We start from the raw sequence: 17,913 nt of genomic DNA on the forward strand, positions 1-17,913 counted from the left end.
CAGATTCCAGCTGTGATAATCACTAGTAGGGCAGGAAGGCAGGTCATTATAGTTTCCTGAAATAAAGGAGTTTGGCTAAACTGGGAAGTGAAGGAAGATACTGGTAACAAACCATTAGAGGAAATGGAGACAAAACACTTCAGATGTTACAGCGTGTTGGTGCATCTGATTTTAAGTCATAACACATTTTTCTGGCATCCCTAGCATTCCTCTTTTTCCATGCACAGTGACTGATGAATGGCATGTGGGACTGACTCATCTGCCCAGCGTGCTATCCCTGCCCTCTGCCTCTCCCTGCACCCCCAAGCCAATCCATCCGTTAGTTACTGCACCCCATCCCAGCCCTGCAGCAGTTACTGTGCTCTGCAGTTTTCCTGTAGGGCTTTCCGCAGCTTAATTATTATGGCACTAAAACCCTTCTGATCCTTCCCTGTAGGAATGTGAAGGAATTAGCTCCTCTGTTCTCCATCAACAAAGAGCCAAAACAGTCAGGCAAGTGTTGTCAAATTCTCCAGTGTTTAGTTTTCACTCTGACTGTAGAAACAATTAAAAGAAGATTTTTTTTCCCAATCACAATGAGTTGCTGCAGAACGCTTTCATTTCAGCTGCACATAGAAAGAAAGAAAGAAAGAAAGAAAGAAAGAAAGAAAGAAAGAAAGAAAGAAAGAAAGAAAGAAAGGAAGGAAGGAAGAAAGAAAGGAAGAAAGAAAGGAAGAAAGGGAAAGAAAGCACTGAATACCCCAAACTGGACAGAAAGGAAAATGTGTGCTTGCATCTCAAAACCACCAACTTCCATAGCTGGCTGAATGGCTTGTCAAGGACCAGGCTGGAAACAGATGCCTGAGGCAGCAACAGAATGGTCTCAGCCACAAGTCTCTCCTTTTCCTTTCTTTTGCCTTCTGCCTTTCTTAGCCGTGCATTTCCCTAAGGACAGCTACTCAATATATAGCTACTTATTGCAGGGTTTCCAGCCTTAAGCCATGTAGGGCTAGGCACTGCAAGAAGGAAGCATCTCCCCAGGGATTGACAGACACTGCCTTTATTGACCGACCTCAGTTTCTACAGAAGTTTTCACCCTCCCTGACTTTGTAGCTGAGGTGGCAGAGGGGAAAAGCAGGAAAGAGACTTCTCTGTGGTGGCCTTTTTTGGGGCAGTTACTAGTTTAAGTTTCTGAAACATCCTGAGCACATTAGTGGCTCAACTCAACTAATTAGAAATTCCCAAAATAATTTTTAATACATTTTTCAATTATAAAAGGAGTTGCTCTAGGTAACAGCAGATAATGGTTCCCCACCGAGACATCTTTGTTTCTGCCTAGATTATTGGCAACAGATGACTCATTTCACCTCTACGTAACAGAACAACTGCTTTACTACTCTTCCAGCAGTGACTGGCGTTAAATGAGGTTACTCAGGCTCATGCAGATGAAATAATTTCTATTCTTGTGCCTTTACAGACCACGACTGTAACAACCAGTCCATGAGACTGAGAACCAGCTGAAAACCAGCCAAATATTTAGATGTGACCTGAAAAAGCAAGACTACGATGTGGCCACCAGCCCGCTGTAAAGCATGGAGAGGCAGAACCCATCATAAAATGCCCTATGAACATATCTGTAGTATACACCCAAAAGCTGGGTGGGGACTCCAGGGGGAAAAAAAATTATGTTCACACCCACGCGAGCTTTCCAAGTCTGTGCTAGACAGCATTACTTAAAACATTTCTGTTTCCAAGCATCATCAAACTGTTTTCAGTTGCATTCATTACAAATGTCTCACAAACACAGATAGATGAAACATTTCTGGGGGAGATTACTGAGCTGGGAGCAACTTTTGGCTGTCAGTGTGCTCCTATATGGCCCTTTGCACAGAGAGGTACCACCTACAGCCATTTTTAGCCTAGTTTCCTAAGGGAACATGTGTGATCACTCTTTAAGTGTGTGCTGGGCCCAGACTAATAGCTTAAACCAGCTGACCAGTTGCCACCAAGTTGATCATAGAGGTCAAGGTCCATCCCAAATGTGATACACCCCTGGTAAAAAAGTAGCACACGGAGCTCATGGTAGGCACCAGACCATGCACGTGGAAGAGAGCACTTAAGTGCTTTAATCATGTAAAATGCTGCAAAACCTGCACCTGGTTAGATAATGATGTCTCTTATTTCACAGAACTGTTTCCTTCGTTTCCATACCCTTCAGGAGCCAGGTCCTCCTTTGAAGTCAGGTACCCAAGCTACAGTCAAAGGTCTCTGCATTGCAGCTCTCTCGGCAAGGTGGGATGGACTTGTGGAGGGGGGTCCTCCTGGCCAAGGTCTGCTGAGTAAAAGAGAACATGAATTTGTGGGTAAGCCAAATGTTCGATGCATGTATTTTTACTCAAGAAAGCCACCTGTACCTTTCATAAAAGTTGCAATGTACTTATTAGACATATGGCAAGAACTGCACCATGAACTAACAGGGAACACCGACTACTTTTCGTATCTCCTCAGCACCTGCAGCTGGGGCTGCTCATAGCAACTCTTTTAAGTTTTGAGAAATCCCCTACAAATCACAAGGGATTGTGACTAGCAGGTAACCCGTGTGGGTAGGCAGCTGCCTGCAACAGTCTCTAGCTCTGCGGAGCATGGCTCTTCTGAAGAGTAAGGAGGTGTGTGGCAGACATCCCTCACCTCAGCACATCCCTATGCTCCAAGGCTATTTATTGTGACCCATCAAGTGTAATTTCAAAGGCATAAACAATAGTACCTGTCTCTTCAGACAGGGAGCAGCCAATGCTACAGGAAAGCCTTTCTTGTGGTTCACACTTGTATTCATTTTGTAATTTAATCCCACTATATTTAAAATGTTTATTGTAATCAGTAGTTATTTTCCCTCCTCAGTCTTTAACACATGCTAATGTTCACCATCACTTATCATCTGGGAGCCATTAATATTAAGCTTGTTTAATGTATCCAAGCCAATCTCTGGAGTGTTTTACTGATGTTAATAATTAATACAGGAAGACTAGTATTTTAGAAGCCTGAAGCAGTTCATGTCAGGCTCAGTTTGGGGCCTCAGTGTAAATGATCTGTTCATCATTACAACTGCACCAATCCTCAAAATATTTCTTAACTCTCTATCACTGCAACAGTGAGAAGCCCAATCTTTTTTCATTTACAGAGGCACAACCCTTCCTCCTCTCAAAACTGACAAAATGATCTTTTACTGCTCCATTGCAGCAGTGACAAACTGTGCCTGTATGGTCACAAGTGGGCTACCCTGGCTCTTTGGGCTACTGTGGGTCTTTGGGCTTCAGGAGCTGAACTCTAGTTCATGACATTACTGCAGGCACAGAGCAGGAGAAACAGCAAAGACCAGGATGCTTAGAAAAAGCATTTCCGTTCCAAGCCAGGCCTCTGTGATTAACTTCTTACCCATGTTTTCTATGAGAACCATCATGCAAAGAAGGGATTACACATTTAACAGCACAGGAATGATGAACAATTTTGAGAACAGGATTTGTTGTGATCTCTGGATCGATCAATTATTTTGAATTCATTTTGCTTACTGTAGTTTCAGATGTTTCTTCTTGAAACAAATAGGCTTTTAAAAACAGAAGAGCCCCAGACTGTTTCTGAGGCTTTGTATCTGCTGGCTGCTGACAAGGGCCAGGCTGGCTTGCTCAGTGGAGGCAGTAATGCCCACCTCTCTCAAAGCTAGCTGGGCGCTCCCCAGACCAACACGCAATATTTTGGAGCCCTGCTCAGAGGAGAACAGTGAAGAGAGCTGCTCTGCAAGAGCAAGGTCAGGACCACAGGTGGGCTCTGATCAGTGAGCTCATTTATAGCAACACCAGCTAAACCAAAATAGTTATATCCCAAAAGCAAGGCATGCTATATATACTCACACACAAGTGACTGGTTCCTTTGAAGTTGGTGGTGCAAAGAGACAAGCTGTCTGTCCGACAGCTGGTCCAGGAGCCAAAATCACTTAGGCAAGGTCATAATGAAGGCCGCATTTCTATGACCATTAATTCTGGGCGCTGCATGCCCATTGCCAGCTGTCTAAATCTGACCATAACCTCACTTCTGTCCAGCTAGCCAGAGCTCACAATAGACACAGTGTTGGCTTTGCAACAGCATCAAGATGATGGGCAACGCTCTCGGAAAGCCTGGCAATACAGAGGCAGCCCATCAGAGCCTATATATAGAGCAGTTTGCAGCAGCAGAGGCTTTACATCAGGTCAGCAGTGGCCTGTGGCCACTGTGGGCTTTCAGCACGGCTCAGGGCCCTAAAGCCACCAGACCTCAGCACAGGATGACAGCAGGACTGAGACACTATCAAATATGCACCCCATACTTTCTAAAATGCCTGCATACGTGTATACACATGCATTATAGATACACGGCTTTCTGAAAAAGCAAACAAGGATTTCCAGGTCACCATATCTAGTGAGCTCATACTGCTCTACCCCTGTTGCGGCAACTTCAATCTGTACAGCTCTAGCAAACCCCAGCTCTGTGGTTTAGGCCAGAAAAGTTTCACAACTTTTCTGTGTAAATAACTTCCAGTGTAAATAACACATTTTTTCTGATCCTCCACCTCCCAAGCAGCAGCAAGGGAAAAAAAAAAGAAAAGCCACTTGTGCTTTCACACATTTTCTTCAGAGAGCAAGAGGCAAGGCGGAGAGCAGTGCTCATGGTGTAATCGAGGCAGCTGAAACATGCTCGAGTATCTGTATCTGTGGCTGTTCCCTGTCAGACCAGCCAAATTCAGGAGTGAGGTCACAGCCACCTGTCCCCATGCGAAACGGTGCAGCGGCGCTGCAATGTGAGCAGAAAATGAGAGCCTGGAGGTGCCCAAGCAAGTGGCACAAACAGTGCTCAGCTGAGCCAGGCTGCCGAGACCGCAGCTGTATTCTTGAATCCCACTAAATAAGAAGAAATGTGAGCATTTCAGATGAAAATTGATCCATCAGGAACAACTTCACAGTATTCAGGGATCTCAGGGGTCCAAAAATGCTAAAGCTGAGACTAAGCAGTTAGCAGTTTCTGAGGAATACAAGGTCTTAGCGTTGGTTTAGCAGTGTGGGAGCCTCGGTGGAGATCAGACCTCCCGCACTGGGCTGCCTGCACAGAGCAGCACACCTGGGAGCACATGTAAACTGAGAGGATGAGCCAAGAGGAGCGAGAGAAACAAGTCAGAGGAGACAAAATAAGAGTCCCATGGGCAGACAGCAGACAAATGGAAAAGCTGAGGTTTTAGTCTTTGTTTTCAGCTCAGGGTAGTGCCCTTATTACCGGACTCTGCTGCCTTTTCCACCCAACCACTCTTCCTTAAGCAAGGGGTGATTTACAGTGCTCATATAGATGAGCTAATGCTTCCTCACAGCAGTCAGAGTCAGGAGGAACAAAGTGCTACACAACCACCGAAAAAGAGCCCTCCAGGAGCTCCCAAACTGCTCAAGAAAGATCTGTGTCCTTATGTCTCCTTTTACTCAGAGAAAGAGGGAAGGAAAGGCAACCTGCCCAAAGTTACACAGCAGGCACAGTCAGAAATACGAGATTATTGGAATGATTCTTGCATGTTTACTCTAGGAGTTTTATTTTGACCTGGTCAAAACAGTGCATCACTGAAATGTCATAATTTCCTTCACAGTTAAAAATCAAAGAAAAAGGCTGAGGTGGAGCAGTGGGGGAAGTTCTACAAGGTGGTTCCAAGTGCTCAGATCATGCATCACTGGGCTGGAGTGTTTGATCCATACCACCCCTGCGGCCAAACCTGCCCTGCAAATTCTTGTGGCATAATTACACCAGGCAAGCATAAGATTAAGTGCAGTCCCTAATCTCTGAAAAACAGCCAGTGCCCAATTTCTACCAGTAAAGTTTATTTTAGCTAAGGTACTCTTCACTGCACAAGCACAGCCGAGCAAGGTGCATCCCTAGCTTTGTGCAGGTCACTTCTGGCACCCTGCCCATCCAATTTAGATGCAGCCAGAGTCTTTAGTTGCAAACCACTTGCTGCTGAAGGAGGTCTGATCCTGAGCATCCAGGACAGCAAGGTATTTGCAAAGAAGCAGACAAGCAGACCAAGATACCATGCGAAAAATCTCTGGTTTATAACAAAGGTTCATGCCCTGGTTGTTTGGAGAACAGAGCCCACCCGAAGAAAAGCTGGCTGTCCAGATGCAGTTCTGGCAGGAGACCTCAGTCTATCTCTTTTGTCACCCTCACTGACTGGTGTCTATTTAGTTGCACAGTTCAGAAATGAGACATCTCCGTTGTCTGAAATCATAGAGGAGCTGTGCCCTCTAGTGGGGATCTGGCTCACCAGGAGCCCGAGAGGGGCCCAGCCAGGAGGTACATGCAAGGGGCACACTCCCCTGGGCTCACAAGGACTCTTAACACCAGCCAGGCCATAGCACTTTGTGTGGGCACCTCCTTTACACCTCCTCCTTTTATAAAAGCCCATAACAAAGGCATCTGAGATGTAACATCCGCTCGGGCAGATGAGACTGGTATGAAAATAACAGAGCACAAGACGGGTGCTTACTGCAGCAGCACAAACTGGAAATGAAGTTTCTCTTAGCAGCCACAAAGCAATCCTTTCATAAGGCTTCAAAGCCTTCCAGCCAAGACTGAGAGCCTTGTTTTCTACTAAGAATTAGATGCTTAGTTTAGGTGCGTGATATTACCACAGCTTGTAGGTCGAAAACAGTGGGGAAATGGGAGCAGACATTGCTCATCGCTTTGGGCAAGGATTCTTGCTGCAGCGATCCCAGCCTAAGGTATCCATGCCCCTAGCCCTGCCCAAACCCTGAAACATCTTTCTACCCCTCTGCTGTGCCAGTGTGAGTGTTCAGAGGGTCACACTGAGACTCCTGCTGAGGAAATGATCTATCCAAAGCCCTGGAAAAAAATGAGGCTTTAAGTCAGCTCATTTCACAGCACAGCCTTGTGAAACAAGTTACAGGAGAGGGATGGGAGCACATAAACTGCTTCTGTGCTGAAAAAATTATACCAGCCTCAGACAGTTTGGGTTTTCATAGGGTTGTTATAGAAATATCTTCAAAGGATCCCCAAATCCTGTTCTAACTTCTGCAGAGCTGATGGGAAGGGACCTGGGAAGCTAATGCTTTCCTTGCTATTGGCAAAAAAGCTGCAGGGTAAGATCTACTCTCGGGCTGGAGGCATATGTGACTATACTCAAGACAGTTTTGCTGTGACGGTGCAAATCCGTGCATGGACACATTCCAAACAAAGGGAAACGCTCTCATTTGGCTCTCAGACCAAAACCTCACATGGTGATTCAACTTGGTGGGGGCACTGCTCCTGTATGACATGTGTGCAACTCTCGGGTGTCTGTACATGGCATTTCATCATAGACACGGGAAGTAACCGAGCCACAGCAGTCAGGCCTTGGAAGTCACAAGACATGCTCTTCATTTCAAAACTGGGATGACATTTTTTTAAGCTTGCTTGTAGGGCTCCTGCTTTTCACCCTGCTCCCTATAACTATTAGGGCTAGATTGTGTAAAGTCTGTTTCACTTCCAGAAAAATTTAGGAGCTGTTAGTTGAAGGAAAGACACTGACTATGACAAGAGGAGCCACAGAAATACAAAAACTACCTTCATTTAGATTTTGAATTATCAGATCTTGCTGTTCTTACTCCAGACCTGTTATCCCAATGCATTATCATGCTGCGATCTCTGAAGATATTAAGAGCTTTAACAAGAGCAGCCTTCCCCAAAGCACCAAGCCCCAGCTGCCTGTAGTAACTAGCTATTACCTTAATTAAGAGGTAGTAAAAGCCTTTTAGCAAGTAAAAGAGAAGGGGTTGTGTCATCTCCCACCAGCTAGTAAACCAGCCACACTCCTGAAAACAAATTGCTTTGGCAGTCCGGGGCCCAAGTTATCTGAGTCCTTACCTTGGCACTCGACCAAAGCTAGGTCTGACGTGTGTCAGCAGAAATTGCCGTATTATAAAAGGTGGAAAAGGCCAGATCCCTGGCACAACATGGCTCTGGCCAGCCCCGCACTCAGCCTTCCCTAGTCCTCAAACCCCTGTGGTGGGGTATGGGCTGCTTTTACTCCCTGTGCCCCTGGTAGCTGGGCTGGCCTTGGGCCCTGAGGCGTGGGGAAAAACCCACCCACTGGTTCATCCACCCACCACCAAACCCCAGCATGGGAAGCGGGGAAGGAGAGAGGGATTGCTGAAGGGGGTGCGGGGGGCATGGTCACTAGCCCCGCTCACAGTGACGACAGCCCCTTGGTCCCGCCTTGCCCAGCTCGCCAGCAGGTCTAAGGTTCACTAATCTCCGGTTGCCTCTCACCTTTGACACCGCTCCCCAGGAGCCACCGGCTGGTTTCGCTTTTATCTGTCCCCAGCGAGGAGAGGCTCAGGCAGCCGGACGGGGCTCTCACCCCTGATGCCACGGACCGGAGCGCTGGGAGGAGAGCAAGGCTTCGGGAAGGTAAAGGCATCCTCTGCCAGGGGATTCCCTGCAGGGCAATCCCCAGCCATGACCCACCAGCCTTTCCCAGGTGCCTTTCCCAGATAAGTTCCCGGGACTCTTATCTCCCACTGGGAAGCAGCCCCACATCCCATCCACAAAGGGGCATCCACCGGGGAGGGTGGCATCATCCTCAGTGGCTCCCTGCCCAAGAGAAGGGATTTTAGAAGACTTAGGAAGCCTTCTGTGCTACCCCTATCCTCTCGGGCAGCCGAATTGCTGCTGCGAAGGTCTTAACAGAGCGCTTGATCTTACCCAGAGCCCAGGGCGGTCTCTGTTTATTGCTGCCTTATTTCCCCAACCCACTCTGGCTGCACAGTTAATGACCCTTATTCTGTTCCCCTTAGCTTTGAGAAAGGCTGATTACATTGAGAAATCAGCACTATGTAAATCTAACATTGTTTACGCATTAAGTCTTTACAGTTGGGATTTTTGTATCCCCTGGTAACCTTGGCTTAAGTGAACTTTCCAAGCAGCCACACTCCTACACCAGCACTGTGAGAGCTTTAGCAGGTAGGAAGAAGCACCCAAAAGCAAAGGAGTGCTTTGATCTGAATACTAGAAGGTAATTGAGGAGGTAGGTGCATGACCACTACCCAGGGGAAAAAATATCTACATTTTCCAGAACCAAAAAGCATTGTGTCCCAAATTTTCAGGGCCAGACACTGCAGACTTAGACAGATAGCACTGGGATCCTGTGTTTTTTCAAGGAGCTCATTAACTGGTTCTTGTTCACTGCTGTGCTCCTGCAGAAACCCCACAAATGTCTTTAACAGTTTTAGGATCATCTGAGAGCTTGTGGTTTAGAAAAGTTTAGACATCAGTTAGACATCATTAGACTTAAACATCATTAATTCCCCAGGAAGTTCAGTAGAGTCTTAAATAACACCTCTCAGTAGCTCCATCCTCAAAAGTATGCACCACTTTTCTTTTTTTACTGTTTTCCTTTGGAAATAAAAGGCCTGACAATAATATGCCAGGATCCCCCCTCCCCAGGTGACAAACACTACAGGGATACTAATTTATTGAGTGGCAAAAGCCAAGCCCTTGCTGTTGCATTCCAGTACAAATATCTCCTTATGTTTCTGGTTTTTATTACTAGCATTTATGCCCATAAAACATGAGTTTGAGAGGATGCTCCTTAGATAAAGTCCACTTTCCTGCTAATTATAAACAACTGAGTCACCCTCATAAACAGATTTGTCAGGTTCCTTCTTGGAAACAGTGAGGGCAGGCGGTTCAAGTGCAGTATCACTGATCTGGCGCTGCTGCCGTACCCGGCAAACAGATTACCTTTAAGTTGATTTACATTAAACCAGTGGGCTCCACCGGGGAAGCTGGTTAATGCTGGTCAGAGCTGCCTCTGCATAATCACCCATTGCCCATGGGAAGGAGAGAGGAGACATCGAGACGGAGGAACGGGGGTGTCTGGCTGAGAACACAATTTCCTGGGTGCAGCGATGCTTTATTCCCTCATTAGGAAGTGAGAAATGATTCTGCGTCACGGCCGTTTTGGTACTCATCTTCTAGGTAAGTGTAAGATCAGGAAAGCCTGCCCTGAATATCTGCTGCTAGACACAGCTAGCACAAAATATTAAGTTGTATCTGGAGACTAAATCCACCAACAGGATTTTTACAGATGATTGAAGAGAAATCCTTCCCTAGACTTATCTCCGGCTCTTTATATTGAAGGTCCAACTTTCCCTGCCCCTCAGCAGGGACGTGCCCTCTAGGCATGAGGACAGGACTTGTAACACCTCAGCTGTTCCCCAGGCTGCTCCCTAAGTTGCTGAGTTATTCTTTACCAGGGTCAAACTAAAAAGACCTGAAATCCAGCATCTAAGCAGTCCAAGTTCAGGTTACACCTCAGCCTTTCAAAGCCTGCATGGGAAAATTTGCTAAAGCCGTTTTGCACGGAAGCATTGGTGACTCCTTCAGAGTTTTGAGTTTGCAGTGAGTTGAAGCAAACTTATTCATGTTATGCCAACAGAAGCTTCCTGGTATGCTGATGCACTCTGCTGGGGCTTAACTCACAGAAATCAGTGGGAAAGTTGCTTTAACTCTTTCTCCTGGATATGCTCAGTCAGGCAGTCTCAGCCTGGGGAAGTCAGCGAGGTTTCCAGATGAAGAATGAGCTTCCTCTGCTTCATCGGCAGCACAGGCTGAAAGAACAAGGATGCTCTTTGCTGCGAGGCAGCAGCACCATTATCGCCATCCGGAGCTGGGATTGGTGACCCTGACAGAGCAGCATCCTGGGCTTGTGGAGCTGACTGTAACCCTAAGCCGGGTCTCGCTGACAGGCTCTTCCCCAGGGCAGGGAGCAGCTATAGAAGGGTGACTACCAGCCACATGAGATGTCTGGAGGGATTTTCCTATAGTCCCTTAGCCAGCAAGCACAGAGTTTTACTCTGTAAGCTCCTTTCTTCCAACAAAACCAAAAAAGAACAGTTTCCCCTGAATCCTATTTTCCATTGAATCAGAATAAAGAGACTTGTTTTGCTTCCTTGCCGTTCTCCTCACTCACATTCCACCTCTTAACGTGGAAAAGTAATTGTTTCAAATGAGCTTTGGCAAAACTCCCCATCTCTAATAGGTGTTTGTTAGTATGAAAAGTCTGCAAGGAAATTTCTGTCATTGCAGTAATTCTCAGGTAAGCTTTGTTTCAGCATCAATACAGCCTTCTAGGGTTAAACAGAGAGCAGCAGAGTGAAATAATGCGAAATTGAGTTTAATACAGACAATCTTGGATGTTTTTCATGCAGGTTCTTTCTTCCCTGTAGAGTTCTATGGCATATCACCTATGGTAGCTAACGTAACTGCCCAGAAAGGATAGCAGTCTTATTTCCAGGCCTACAAAGATGCATGTGATTAATACCAGAAGGAGCACAGCCTTATGCTGTGCTGCAGGGTTTACTTTTTTTTTCCTGCTTAAAAACCAAAACAAAACCCATCCGAAACTAGCTGTTCTGCACAAACCGCAATCCTGCTCTTCATCACTGGGCTGTATGAGCTGGCAGAGAAGATTTTACCCCTGTTTTTCAAGGGGATGAAAGCCATCTCGGGGAACAGAAAAACCACAGATACAGACTTGGGTTCAACCAGCACAGAGGAATGCTCTTAATGACAGCCTGCTTTGATAACAGGCTCAGGGAAGGGAGAAGAATTAAAGGTCTGGAGCCTGACAGATTGCAGGGGGAAGTTAGGCAAAATAAAGGAGATGTGGGATGGGCAGCATGTGGGAACAAGAGGCTTTTGTCAGACGAGGGAGCCACAGAGACCTTCCTGGGCCAGGAGCTACATTGCTAGTGCCGCTGTTAGATGTCTTTATAAAGGTACTACTTCTTGTTCACCTGCAAGTTCTGCACGCCAGACTCCTGCGAGACCCGGGTAGAAGTTGCAGTAATGACACCAAATCTTCATTGTAAGTCTTGCAGGTCCCTGCTCTCTAGCTGACCAGGGCTTTCTTTGAAAGCATGCAAAGGGAAGCACCCCACGCCAGCAGCGTTTAATCTGGCATGGGAGGCTCTTCATCTGGCATGCAATATGACAAGAGGGTCAGGACACACAGGCAGGGACCAGCACCAGGACACTAACATTTCAGTGTCCTTCACAAGGCTCCTCTGCTGTCTTTGGGCATTGGAAGATTAGATCTATATAAGGAGGCACATCCTATCTCTGCACAAAGCAGTTATGGGCTTGCTGGTGGCATATTTCCCCTTTGCTGCTGCATATGAGGTGGCATTAGTGCATGTGAGGTCATCTCATGCCCTCTTCTGCTCAGTTCAACACCCCATGACCCTTTATCTTCAAGCTCTGCTTGAACCTCCTGCTCTTCTGCAGAACTATCCACTTGAGCTTAGTGTTTTTAGGGGAGGAGCTCTGCAAGGAGGAGCCAAGGCAAAGCTTTGACTAGCTGCAAGACAGTGTTATTCGCCACCCAGCACTGACAGCTCCCTCCGACAGCAAGGCAGTATCACTTCCTTGAACTCAAGGCTGGGAGAAAGGGAAACGTACCACCCAGGAGGGTTCACACCGCCTGCCATCTTCCCAGTGTATGGCCAACGCTCTGCAGCGACTCTCTTCAAGTCAGGTTTGAGACGACTGCCGTTACTTTGGGACATGCTCCCCCACTGTCCTGGGTCACTGTGCAGTGTAGCTCCACCCCAAGTGATGCGGAGTCACACTCCATGGTGCAACGGTCATGAGGGCATGAGATTTCATGGGCTTGGTCTGCCCAGGGTTTCTTAATCCGTGGTGGAGGAGCATGTGCTGTCTGCTTTCTGTGCTGCTGTCCCCAAGGGTGCTTGAGTCAGGTCCTCTCACTCCTGCTTTTTCACCCTGGCGAGCAACAGGCTCACTTGAAGTGTTGCCCATCAGCTCTTGGACTGCTCAGCCATCCCCTTGGCAGTGTCCTTAGCAAGCTGGTAGCAGCATCACCTCCATGCCTGAGTTGACCTCCAACCTGAGCTCATCTCTCCTGGTATAACTTCTAGCAATACCCACAATAAGCGTGGAACATCAGCCTAAGCTCTTCACCAGGATTTTGGGGAAGGAGGTGTGCTCAAGAGCAAGGCACACCCATTGCCATTAACTTTCTCTAACATGGCCTCTCTTTAAAGGAGATGCGCCCAATCCAATCTCCTTGTCTACATCCAAGAAGGCCTCTTGCATCAAATTTCTACCTAAAGATCTCCACCCTCTGGTCATAACTGTCAGCAGCAGATGGTTTGATGTATTAAATTTGATTCAGGATATTAATGGTTTTGTTCTAGCCTATTTGAGGTTAAACCCCACCTGCCTCGCTGGCACCAGTCAGGAGTTGATGCAGGAGGCTCAGCTGATGGAACTGGGATCACTGTAGACGTGTTTTGAACAGAGTTGGTTTCCTTGCAGGGCATGGCACAGAAAGCAGTGCCGGGCACCTCCCTGGAAGGGATTCGTCCCACCTACATGTACAAGGTGGTTCTCTTGGGGAGCACATCAGTGGGAAAGTCAAGCCTAGCCTACCGATATGTGAAAAATGACTTCAGGGATTCGCTGCCAACTGTGGGATGTGAGTGAGTAGCTTCAATAGCTTGATGGCTCTGGACAAGACACCAGGCCTGATGCCTTTCCGTGCAGTGGGGTGGGATGCAGGAGAACAGGTTGGTATATTTTGCAGCAGCACGGACCCACTTTTGAACATGATACAGTCTTGACCCAGAGCCAGACCTCCCCCATTGCTGTCACCTTCAGATCTTTGCAGCCCATTTTCCTCAGCACCAGGCTGTAAGCATAGCCACATCCAAATTGCACAGGTTTGGTCTAGCGCTGGTTTTTAGAGTCAGATGAGCAGTGAAATGAGTGAAACCTGGGGTCCAAACTGTATGGCCCCATCTGCCCTATGCATGCTTGGTCCTGTGCTGCCCTCAGCTATTCAGACACCCCAGGATAGCCTCTCCTGTACATGTGCTGCCCCGGCCACAATGTCCCACTGGAGCAAGGAGGTTTTGGCTGGGGTGCAGGAGGACAGGAGAGCCCAGGAGGGGGTGGCCAGCTGCGGCAGGAGTCTCCCAGCCCTGCCTGATGGTAGGTTCACAGCAGTGCCTCATTCGTCCAGCCTGCCTGCAGAGAGGAGAGCGCAGATCTCCCCATGCCCTGGCCAGGCTGAAAACCCCCTGCTCTGCCCCACTGGCAAAGGGGAGAACATCTGCCTCTGCATGTTCTGTTCTGACAAGCCATGCTGAACAACCCACATCCAAAGGCAGGCCATGTGCGTGCTCATGCCTTGATGAAAACCACCTGGAGAGCTGTGAGAGCTCTTCTCCCTCTATGACCTCCCTTTGGCCAACACACCTGCTTGCATCAAGCTGCCTCCCCTGTACATTCTCCTCAGCACAGCTTCCTACAGCACCTAGACGTTATAGGTGTTCATTTTACATGATATACCTAGGTTTTGCCCTAAGGAGGCACAGCAGGCACAGAGGTTGTGGTCCCACCTGGAGCCTGCAGAGAAAGCTGGTGGAGGAGAGTGAGGCGCTGCAGCGCTGCTCCCTTTGTCACTCTGCCTTGGCTCTGGCTGGTCCACAAGCAGCCATCTGCTACCCTCCAGTGGGAGCCCTTTTTGGTGGATATTCCTATTCACAGCTCTCACAGGTCTGGCCTGCCAGCAAGATGGAGGTGGCTATCTAGGGGCTATTCGGCAAAGCTGAGAGCTATCTGACATCAAAACTGGTCTGCATCCACCCAAACCTGCTGCCAGGAAGGGCTCTCAGCCTGCCTTGCGACATGCCATCCCATCAACAGTGCAGTGCTTATGAGAAACCCATCCCAATTTTATGCATTAGGGCATTGTTACCGGCCCTCGGGATGGGTTTGACCTCATGGCAGCAGATCTGAACTCTCTGTTCTGACTGCAAGCAAACGTGCACCCTACATCTTTCCTTGCAGGCTCCTTCTTCACACAAATGCTCAATCTGGAGGTAGCCTCCGTCAAGTTTGAGATCTGGGACACAGCAGGCCAGGAGAAGTACCACAGCGTCTGCCACCTCTACTACCGGGGTGCCCGTGCTGCTCTCCTCGTTTACGACATCACTAACAAGGTAAGGCAGGGGATGCTGATCCCGTCTGTGCCGAAACTATGCCATGCTGCAGCAGCACTGGTGGGGTAGAGGTGTCTAGATGATGGTGTTTGTCCTTGGTAGAGCGGAAAGCAGTACGCGAGCACTGCCTGAGAAGATAAATGTCCTACCTGGGACGTGCCAGGGGCTGTCCCTGCCCATGCAGGACCATGCCACCACCCCAGGGGCGATTTCTGCTGCCATGCTGAAAGGGTACATCCCATCCAAGGCTGATTTATCCCTAAAGGTATTTGAGGGCTGGTGACCTGTTTCCCTGAGAGAGAGGGCAATCACACCCTCCCCACCACATCTCTTCCATCCCCTTTTGTCTGGTGCCACCTGTCCAGCTTTCCTACGCCTGAGACAAAGGGATTCAATCAAAACCGTATCACTGGGTAGTTTTCTCTCCATCTCTCCAGGAAACATTCAACAGAGCAAAGCTGTGGCTGAGGGACCTAGAGAAGGAATTCCTTCCTGATGAAATAGTTATTGCTTTGGTGGGCAATAAGACGGACCTTGCTGGTGAGCGAGAAGTTGCCACCGAGGTGAGCACCCGTGATGAGCTCCCAGGCCCCCTCATTACCTCCTCACGCCAGCAAGCACTGGGATATGTCCTAGCAAAGCCGAGAATTTAAAAGGCTTTCAGACACCACCAAAATCCCTGTACAATTATTGACCTGCCATGAAATGCCACCATTAGGGTAGGGGAATAACTCTGCTTGTCTCCACCTAGGAGGGGGAAGAGTTTGCAAGGACCAAAGGCCTTCTGTTCATGGAGACATCTGCAAAATCCAACCACCAAGTAAATGATACCTTTATGGCCATAGGTGAGTTGTGTGACAGCTCTAGGTGAGGGCAGAGGTGGGTGAACCACAAGCCTCAAACCTCTGCTTCAAGGCTGTCAGCGCCTTCCCACCGCGGAGCTGACCCCCTTCATTGCTTGTGCTTGCCACTGAGGTCTTCTTCCTGGCTGGGAAGCTGCAAGGGTCACAGCCACAGTAGTCCATGGATTCTGTGAAACGTGCCACATCTCTTGGTGCAGAAAGATGGACAGATCCATCCCAGGATGCTCCAACATCAGAGAGGGATTTCAGGCCCTCTCCCAAAGTCAAAATTTTCTTTTACTTTAGTATCTAGGTGTAATGGTGTCCACAGCGTAAATGTTCAGTAAAGGTCTAACGCAGTTACCATGAGATGGTACCAGTGGCCATCAGTATCTCCCTTGGGGTGGGTTGGGACAGCTGTCACATCCCACCCCACCGGCAGGAGAAATGAGCCCTTTCTCACATTGTGTTTCTTCCTAGCGCAAGAGCTCCTGCAGCGGGAACGAGAGGAGGCATCCCATCATGGGCTGTTAACAGCCAACCTGGAGGAGAGCAGGACAGGAACAAGGTGCTGCTGACTCTGAGAACGGGCAGCTCTGGACCTCAGCAGTGACTGGATGAGGTCTCCAAGAGGAGCAGTGACAAAGCAGGGGGGACGCAGAAGTGCAGGGGCAGCTCAGCTCAACCACCCTCCCCCTTGGAGTTTGGTTAGAGCCCATTCTGGGAGCATGGGGCCTCTTCAACTCTGCAGCACTGGCTTCATCCAAGAGGTAAAGCACAGGGGTTTCTTTCACCAACTTTCCGCTACCAGAGAGGAGCGCGACCTGCCAGCACCGCTGCTACCAGCCCTGACCAGTGACATCCCCACACCCCAGCTGCACGCCTCCTCCTCCCTGTTCCTTCCCATGTGAAAAGGGGGGGGGGTTAACCTTGCAGATTGAAGCAGGTACATCCCGGTGGCTTTACACCCAGGCTGCAAATAAAGAGAATATTGCTCTAAAGCCATTATTTTTTTTTTTTTTCCTGACCTGAATGTCAGCCTGCAGGTGAGGACCACAGGAAGCCTGGATGTGGCAGGGACAGGAGCTCCCCTCATCCCACTGGCCCCCACCCAACCCATTACAGGGGTCACAGCCCATTCTTTGGAGAAGTCACTGATTTATTGCCAATATAAGAGCCAAAGCAAATGTCAGGCATCGTGGTAGCCTCCTCTTTGTGCATTATGAATTACACTGTAGGCATGCACCTTGGCTGAAAGAGGAGAGGGAAAAAAGCACCCAGGCTCTCTCCAAACGCATGCTGGTGCCCAGCAAACAGGGTGGGGTACAACGCTCAGGGAATGTGTTGTCCTTTCTGGGAGAGCTGTGGCAACACAGGCACAGCCATGGGCAAAGAGCATCACCACTCACCCTGTCTGCAGGGCGACATAACTGCTGAGTTTTTGGGGCATGCCCTGATGGCAACATCAGCTGTGGAGCCAGGCTGCACTTGGCCACAAGGCAGCAGACACCCTTGAGGATGTTGTCCATGGAGAAAAGGGGGGCATACCACCCTTTTCTGAGGTTTTGCAGGTCAGGTCCCCCCTGAGGGCCACCCTCAGCACCCCACATCAGCCGGGGACAGCCACCTGTGATGTTTCCTCAGTGCTGAGCCACCCTGGAGCAGGACAGGGGTTCCTTCTCAGCAAAAAAAGCAGATTTACTGCCTTCTCTTGCCTAAATCTCCTTCATTAGGGAAGCTGGGAGACATTGGGTGGTAATTCCACTCATCCCCCCCCCCCCATCTGCTCCCTTCCTCCCAAGATTAACCCTTCCCTACCCAAACAGCCCTACAGTCTCAATGCTGGGCTGGGAGCCACAGACAGGGAAGCTGAGGGTCACCCTTCTCTGTAGTCCCTGTCGCCCCCAAAGTGGAGAGGTGGTAGAATGATCTGGCTTGGGGACACAGCTTGTGAGGGGACATGCAGCACGATGGATAAGGCCCCACGTGCTCCCTGAGCG

The 17,913-nt window shown here is 48.8% G+C and overlaps 1 protein-coding gene across 2 annotated transcripts; it reads left to right on the forward strand.

Moving 5' to 3' along the window:
• The first annotated feature begins 8,345 nt into the window (after window positions 1-8,345).
• On the forward strand, window positions 8,346-16,914 carry RAB17 (RAB17, member RAS oncogene family). Of its 2 annotated transcripts, none has more exons than XM_074828320.1 (6): window positions 8,346-8,451; window positions 13,384-13,543; window positions 14,920-15,071; window positions 15,509-15,634; window positions 15,823-15,916; window positions 16,394-16,914. In XM_074828320.1, the coding sequence occupies exons 1-6, from the start codon at window positions 8,407-8,409 to the stop codon at window positions 16,489-16,491; spliced, it is 675 nt and encodes a 224-aa protein (XP_074684421.1). In that variant the 5' UTR covers window positions 8,346-8,406; the 3' UTR covers window positions 16,492-16,914. The 2 variants fall into 2 exon arrangements, with proteins under 2 accessions (XP_074684421.1, XP_074684422.1); XM_074828321.1 differs by lacking the exon at window positions 8,346-8,451 and adding an exon at window positions 9,892-10,020.
• Window positions 16,915-17,913: the final 999 nt, after the last annotated feature.

The sequence above is a fragment of the Strix aluco genome, chromosome 6 (genome assembly GCF_031877795.1).
Source record: "Strix aluco isolate bStrAlu1 chromosome 6, bStrAlu1.hap1, whole genome shotgun sequence".
Lineage (NCBI taxonomy): Eukaryota > Metazoa > Chordata > Aves > Strigiformes > Strigidae > Strix > Strix aluco.